Below are 7630 nucleotides of genomic sequence, written 5' to 3'. Positions count from 1 at the left end.
GGAGTGTGTGTATGGCGTGGCTGCCGTACCTCCAAGCCATGTGGCGTTCTGTGTCTAGGAACCTTTTGTGAGATCATGATTTCCTGTTTTCTTAGGATATACTATAAGTGTTTCATAATTCAAAAGCCCACTCTTTAAAGAGAAAAACATATTTCAAGGTGCAGTAGAACTGCAAGGTGCGTCTTAATAACAACCATTTAATGACAGCTAGATGCTGTTTTCCAATTGCTGCTGAGACTTTAAAAGGAATCAAAATTCAACAACGGCCATGATGCTTTTCCACATGTAGAAAAACATCATGGCTGTTAAATTTTATGGAGGATCTGTGATGCTCTTCCAAAAAGCCCCAGGAACTTTGCAAAAAGCACTTGGCATTATGAACTCTTTAGATGAAAATCTGATTGATGAAAATTTGTCATCACTGGGTCCTTTGAGATAACGATCCAAGACCAAAATGGTTCCACAGATACAAACTCAGCCTTCTTCTGTTTTCTTCTGCTGCCCTTCTTAGCATGAACAGATGCAGGCTCCTGTTAAGGACTTGCATCCTGAATATTGGCTGCTTTTGCCAAGAAGTTTGTTTTCATTGCTGCTGTCCTGCAGAGGCCCAGCAGTCGTCCAGTGTTATTTTCACAACAGGCAAAGCAATATATCCTCATGACAGGAGAAAAACAACATTTTAAAAATAAGTTATGTCATGCCGTCTCCTGAGAATATTGAGAGAGAAGACTGAAGAGCTTGCCTGCTGTTTTTTTTTTTTTTATAATAATTTACTCATTAAAAAAGCAACAGTAACAACAACAAAAAAAATCAGACCTATGGAGTGCTTGTTCACTTAAAGCTAAAGAAACTATTTAGTTATAATTTCACTTTTGTACTTTTTCACATTTTTTCACCCTGAAGCCACAAGCGTCAGTGTATTAGTGTATTTTATTGTTTTAATAGTGATGAGAAGTTTGGCCCTTTTGAAGACAGCCGCCTTGTTCAGCTGCCAAACGGCTCTGAATTTATTATCATCTGTTGCCACCCCATAATCCACCCTCCACCAAACTTTACACTTAGCACAGTGCAGTCAGACAAATACCATTCTGATTTGTCGGTCTTTATGAAACGTTTTTGGCAGAATGCTGAAACCTTGGTTTCAAAACGAGGGAGAGCGTATTGCTCCTGGGTTGTCTGGCTGCCTGTCTGTTTCAGAGTTTATTTTCAAATGTTTTTATTTGTCTTGAAGATGCTGAACAAAATCACACATCCTTTTAAATGTAGCGCATGTACTTTTATTTCAGCCAAATAACATCAAGTTACAACACATCCAGTTCAGAGAAACCCAGGAGCGCTATAAAGAATCCAATTTAAAAAAACAAACAAAACATTTTTTTTTCTTAATTGTCTTTGAATCACGTTGCTCCCATCTCTGTTTTTGTGCTTGCAGTTTTACTTCCAGCGACCACCCACCTTCCCCTTGCCGTGGCCTTTTTTGCTGAGGGAGAAAAGACAGACGGGAAAAGACGAGTGAGGCGCGGCGCCGGAAGGAGACAGAATCAGACATGTCAGATTTTGCATCTACTCACAATTTCTGAGCATGTTGGATTCTGTTCAGTAACACAGTAATCTGTGGGAGGCAAAGAAAAGTGTTCTTGGGATTAGCAGATTGTTATTAGAGTTTAGTTAAAGTTTAAGAAGTATTCATCACCCTTGAACTTTTTCACATTATTCTTTTTGTCTTGTTAAAACCACAAACATAATAAAATGTATTTATCGTCAGATTGTTTCACTTATAACAAAACATTTTTCAAATAATCTGTAATAATCTGTAGTAATAGTACTTTTTTCATCAATATACTGTAAGGGAATTATTGACTTAAAACAAGTCCCTATTATCTCTCCTGAAAAGTTACTTGTAAGTTATTTTTATCTTATTTCAAGTGTATGAATATATTTAAACTAAAAACTAAACTAAAAACACTTGGTAAGATTTTGTGTTTTTCCAGTGTTGGTCTTTGTGTTGCTGTTTATTCACTAAAGTTCTATAGTAAACCTCTGAGTCCTTCACAAAACAGCTGGATGATACAGAAATGAAATAACAAACACAGCTGCTCAACGTAAGTACCAAGGAAAATATTCAGAAAAATGACCAGAAATTCAGAAACTGTAGAAGGCTTCTGCTGAATATGTTCCATGTTTACACAGCAAAAAATGTTTTGAATGTGCTGGATCCATGTTTTTGTTTGTGGAAACACAATTTCCCATTGGTCCACAGTAATGTGTATCAAGCAGCAGCCACACATGACCAAGTGGAGCCATTTACCTTTAACCCAGCTGGGTCACCTCTCAGTACGTTTACAGTTTAATTCTAATTTGTGTGATGAAAATGGATTTGCTCAATCAGCTGAACTCACCTTCCTCCTGTTACACGGAGGTCGTGAAGCGGGTTGTAAAGCCTACCTCGTATCTCTGGTGCTTCATTTGCTCCATGAAGTCAAACTTCTCAGATTCCAGCTGATGGATCCAGTTCCACATCTCCTGGGCCCGGTTCCTGACAAACACAGAGCCACACACCGTGTTTCTATGCTGTAAAGTCTTTTAGTGTGCGACTCTTTAACGAGTTTGGCTGGGTGAGTGTGGCACCATGCAGCGTAAAGTCCTTTGAGTGACATGAAAATTCAGCCAAAGAACAAAATAATGGACCACAGAGAGCTGTACTTCAGGATTAGTTTTCATCTCATACCTGTTCAACAACATTTATGAAATTATGAAACTGGGTTTATCACACTGGGTTACAAAAAAAGTCAACCTTTTGGAAGATGTATATGTTTTTTTCAACTGAACTAGGACTATTTTTTTAAATCCTGAAATGATGTACATTTTTCTCAGGTTTTTATTCTAACTTGATTTAGAGAAATACAATGTTCTGACTAAACTGATAACATTTTTGTGTGGTTTTGCATACATATGTATAAATTATTGCAAACGTTTTTAAATTAGTATGACAAACATTTGATTTTTTTTTTTTGCAAATAATCACAAAACCAATCTTAAAACCCCGAAGAGGCAATAATATAAAAACCCATCGCTGCACTGGATTACTGACTGACTGCGATGCGTCTGGAAGGGACTCACCTCAGGCTGTCCTCCCTCATGTTGTCGATGCCTAGAGGCTGCCGTCTGTCGGCCAGCGTCTTCCTCTTGATCTCCCTCCCCGTCAGGCGCTTGCTCTTCCTCGACTCGGCCTGGATCGGGGTTAAACAGCACACAATCATCCTCCACTTTTCCTACTTTTCATCATCGATCTGAGGTGAAAACACCAGGCACACTGACTTTGGCCAGGAAACCTCCAAAGTTGGCTCCCATGCCAGACAGCACTTTCTTCTTCTTCAGGTCGTCATCTGCCTTCTTTTTGGCCTCCTCTTCCTCTTTTCTGTGACGTTCTTCCTGCGAGGTGGAATGGACGAAGGATAGAGACAAAATATCATGTTTGCTGTTTCAATGCGTTATCGTTGCAGCATAGCAGATGTAAATGCCTTGCACAGGTTGATGAAGTACCTCCAATAGATGTACAGGGTTTCCTATGAGGTATTATAAGCCTGGCAGGCCACCAGGCCTACCTGGTGCCCTCACCAGGTTTAGCATTGTTAATTTATTTTAGTTTGTTCTTAATTATTGCCTTTTTAAAAATACTTTATAGTTGGTGTTAAGGTGTTAATCTTCCAGTCTCTCAATAATGCATAACTACCAAGAGATATTTTCATTTCTTGTGAGATATGTTTATGGTTATGACATTGTGGTATGGATACTTTTGCAAGGCACTCTACATATGACGTATGAACTGTACATGGCAGGTAAACTTATGATTTCATATTCTGAACAGGTATGGGATACAGTTTTATGAAGTAATGTGGGTCTTTACTGCAATCCTATTCTGTCGGTCCTTCTCCTTCTCGGCTCTGACTCTCTGGATCTCGGCCCTCTCGGCTCGACGGTGCTCCTGGAGGGAAAACATTTGGCCATTCATTTCATCCCACTTGCGCTCCAAACCAGCTTTGAGATTTGACCAGCCGCATGGGTCTTAAAGTGATCTCACAATCCGCTCCTTGAGCCCAATGAGTTCCTCCTCGTCCTTCTTCCTCTGCTCAAAGTGAGCATCGATCAGGGTGTGCAGCTCCAGTAAGTCCTTCTCCATTCGCTTTCTGTGGATGTCCTGTCAAAGTGACAAAGGAAACAGTTGAGAGACAACTCCTGGTGATCAATTGTTCAACGTCTAGAGACGACTGAAGAGAAAGACCAGAACCAACTGTTAGCAACTAGAGGGCTGGGTAGCTGATCCAAGAGTTAATCTAGAAGATGGCCATTGGGTGATTACTGAGCTAGAACCAAACCAACAGCTTACCTTAATGTTGCTAAAGCATTTTGTGCAATGATGGGACAGGACTTGAGTTTTAGTTCCAATGTATTGAGGGTTTTGTAGCAACAATAAGTTAATTATATTTCATGTGGAAAAACAATTTTTTTAGACATGCCTAATTTCGCAGTTAGTTTAAGATTACTCTCTGACTTTTTCTGGAATGAAATGAAGCCATCCGCTGCAGGATGTGTTACGCCACCATAACCCAGCTAGAAACTGACCAAAGCAGAACTTAGCTCTCCGTCTGATCCCAGTCAGTACCTTCTACTACGCTCTAACTTTAGCCGTGAACATGGCACCTCTGTTTCAATTGTCTTATTAACTTACGTCAAAATCCACTCGTTCTCCCTCAGGAATCTTTGGAGGAGCAAGTTGGGGCACAAGAGGTCTTTAAGTGGAGAGAAGAAGAAAAAACCCCCAAAACAAAACAGAGCTTAGTGAAAGAAAGTGGAGGAAACTGCACAAAGACAGATGAAGCAATCTGAGCTTTGGTTTACACAACATACTTTGGCTTGGGGCGCTCTTCTTCTGCAGAGAAAAATGCACAAAATAAACAAGTTTAGAGTTTATTCCTGAGGTGAAAGAAAGGATTGTGAAACAGTGTAAAGGATGGTTGATATTTTGAAAAGGACAACAGGTGAGGTGTTTGGAAAAGTATGTTATCATCAGAAATTACAAAACAAAACAAGAATCCAAAGACTTTTGTGTGTTAAATACACCTGACAAAGAACTACCAATCAGGAAAAAGATTTGGATCATGACTGCTTAGTTTATTAGAAACACACAATGTCTGAGCAGGAAGTGGTAAGAGTATTGCATTAAACATACAACAGACCATAGAAGCTGTTACACAATAATCATCTCTATGGATGCCACAGATACACTGGGCTTGTAGAAAAGCATTTGAACCGTTCTGTTTTCTGGATGATACGTCAAACATTAACTAAGGGAATTATTTAAATCACTAACAGCTGCTTAAGTTGCAGAGGAACATGCTCTCTGCAGTCAAAGTTCTGGTGTGATTCTTCTCTCTTCTTTAGTCATTTCCTGCCAAGGACTCAGCTTTTTGACACAGACTAGACCAGGGGTGAGCAATCCAGGTCCTCGAGGCCCCGTGTCCTGCAACTCTTAATGTCTCCCTGGTCCAACACACTTGAATCCAACAGCTGAATCACTTCCTTAATGTAAGTGCAGTCAGGTTCTCCAGAGTCCTGCTAACGACCTCATTATTTGACTCCGGTGTGTTGGAGTAGAGACACACCCAGAGGCGCAAAAAGTGGGTATGCAGCGTATGCAACGCATAGGAGCGCAGCACCAGAGGGGGCGCCAAAACCCCGTCTGGAGGGGGCGACGCGCCGATTATGTTTTCCCATACAGTTCAGCGCGCCTCACACTCCTTCACCTCTCGCACATAACGAGGTACATGTAGCGAGTTTTACACTCCACGTAGCGTCCCCTCGTGGGGGTTGAGCGTCGGTCCTTCACCCTGAAGTTCCTTCCCTCGGGGGGGGGGGGCGCCGATTTATGTTTTCGCATCCCCCTGAATAATGGGCAGTTGCGCCGCTGGACACACCTAGTTGCAGGAGACCGGCCCTCGAGGCCTGCAGTTGCCCACCCCTGGACTAGACATTACTTAACATGGTTGAGGTCAAAGTCATTTTCACGATTTAGAGCCGTCGTAAATAATAAAAGACGGAGGAGTAAATTTATGCCAAAAAACTGGAAAATGTCTTGAACAGAATTGTTTCTACGCTACAAGGTGACTTAAACCACAAGGAACTTGTAAGTTTACTTTTTATCTCGTATCCTACACCATGTGGATAAATGTTTTAGATGTGCCTCTATTCCAGAACAGCTGATTCAAATGATTGCATGACCATCAAGTACTGCAGAAGCCTGTTAATCACCCAGAGATACAATTCAGGTGTGGCAGAAGGAAAACACCTAAAACATGCAGGAAAGAGGGGCGGTGAGGACCAGGGTTGAGAAACAATGCGCTAGAAGATCTGTGTTAAATTGAAAAGTCATTAATTCAGTCCACCCTGAAAAAAGAACAGTCCAAACAAAGTCACTGAAGGCCTCAAAAGAGAGCAACATCTATGCTGATGATCTAACCAGAACTTTAGAACTTTACCTTTAATCAAGATCAACTCCAACGGTCTGATGTTAAGAAGTGAACCATGCTGGATTTATAAAAGTCAATGTTTTTTTTATTTATTTTTTTATATATGTTAGGTAATTATTTTAGGAAGGTGGGAAAAATAGTTTTTTTTTCCATATTTGTTTTGCTCTCACCTTCCTCCTGGGCATCTTGGTCTGATGGAGCAGCCATATGAAAGCACAGTGAAAGATGCACAGATGGCAGCAAAGCAACAAATGAATCGTTGATATGGGTCAAATGTGAACATGAGACCAGGGGAAAAAAAAGAGACTGTGTAAGAGATGGTAATAGAAAATGGATAAAAGTAAGAAATGAATGTGAAAAGATGTGAGGATAGAGTCATAAATATCAATAAAAATAAAACAAAGAGGATAAAAGCAGACAGGCAATGATGGGACAGTTAAAATAACGAAGTTAATATTGATTCTGCAGAAGCACCGAGTTGAACTTGTTGATGATTTTGGAACATTCTGGAACGTTCCAAAATTCCCACGTCATTTTCTGAACACCACTTCACTGGACCCAAACTCTCTTTTCATCCCCTAAAGTTGTGCTGAGAATATTTCTTGAGATTTTTCCAAAGGGTTTGGAGTTACATGTACTGGCAAGTCGGACCTTATTGCATATGAGTTTATTATTTTTGTGTGATTCTTAAATGTCTTTTGCAAATGTTATTGCAGTAAATTCAAAACCTTTTAAAATAACATTGTTAGCTCCTTTGTGATAGCCTAGCGTTTCTTCGTTTCTTACACAATAAGACCAGTGTCAGTATCAACAGCAAACTAACGCTTTTCCAAACAAAGCCTTTGAGAAGAGAAATTTCTCACAATAATCATTCTAGATCAAAAACAAGTGTAAGAGGTCTGCTCTTCTGGTTTCTGCATTTCTATGTTAGCATGAAAATACCCACCATATGATCTTCCAAAATGTTGATGTATTGCTTTTAAGAATATTTGTTTCCCTTACAAGTTAAGTCAGAATATTACAGAGTTCAGTTTATCAGGATCCAGAGTTGTGGAAATATCAGCTGTAAAATCTCCTGAAATGAGAATCTGACAGGAATAGTC

At 40.1% G+C, this 7630-nt stretch overlaps 1 protein-coding gene across 2 annotated transcripts in view; it reads right to left on the bottom strand.

Annotated features, from left to right (window-relative positions):
• Positions 1–1426: 1426 nt before the first annotated feature.
• Positions 1427–7630, bottom strand: part of LOC106948801 (troponin T, slow skeletal muscle-like) — a 15930-nt gene continuing 9726 nt past the window's right edge. The window contains exons 6-15 of one of the 2 annotated variants that reach the window (XM_015034663.1): positions 6698–6718; positions 4909–4930; positions 4730–4790; positions 4082–4198; positions 3908–3985; positions 3319–3432; positions 3121–3230; positions 2446–2536; positions 1572–1612; positions 1427–1480 (exon numbers count right to left, since the gene is read on the bottom strand). In XM_015034663.1, coding sequence (XP_014890149.1) covers positions 1435–1480; positions 1572–1612; positions 2446–2536; positions 3121–3230; positions 3319–3432; positions 3908–3985; positions 4082–4198; positions 4730–4790; positions 4909–4930; positions 6698–6718 — 701 coding nt within the window. In that variant the 3' untranslated portion in view covers positions 1427–1434. The remainder of the gene's footprint in view (positions 1481–1571; positions 1613–2445; positions 2537–3120; positions 3231–3318; positions 3433–3907; positions 3986–4081; positions 4199–4729; positions 4791–4908; positions 4931–6697; positions 6719–7630) is intronic. The other variant, XM_015034664.1, reaches the window with a different exon arrangement.

The sequence above is a fragment of the Poecilia latipinna genome, unplaced genomic scaffold (assembly GCF_001443285.1).
Source record: "Poecilia latipinna isolate Pla-1442-1.1 unplaced genomic scaffold, P_latipinna-1.0 Scaffold307, whole genome shotgun sequence".
Lineage (NCBI taxonomy): Eukaryota > Metazoa > Chordata > Actinopteri > Cyprinodontiformes > Poeciliidae > Poecilia > Poecilia latipinna.
Note: the sequence above shows the minus strand (reverse complement) of the source record. Positions and strands in the feature narration are given on the sequence as shown.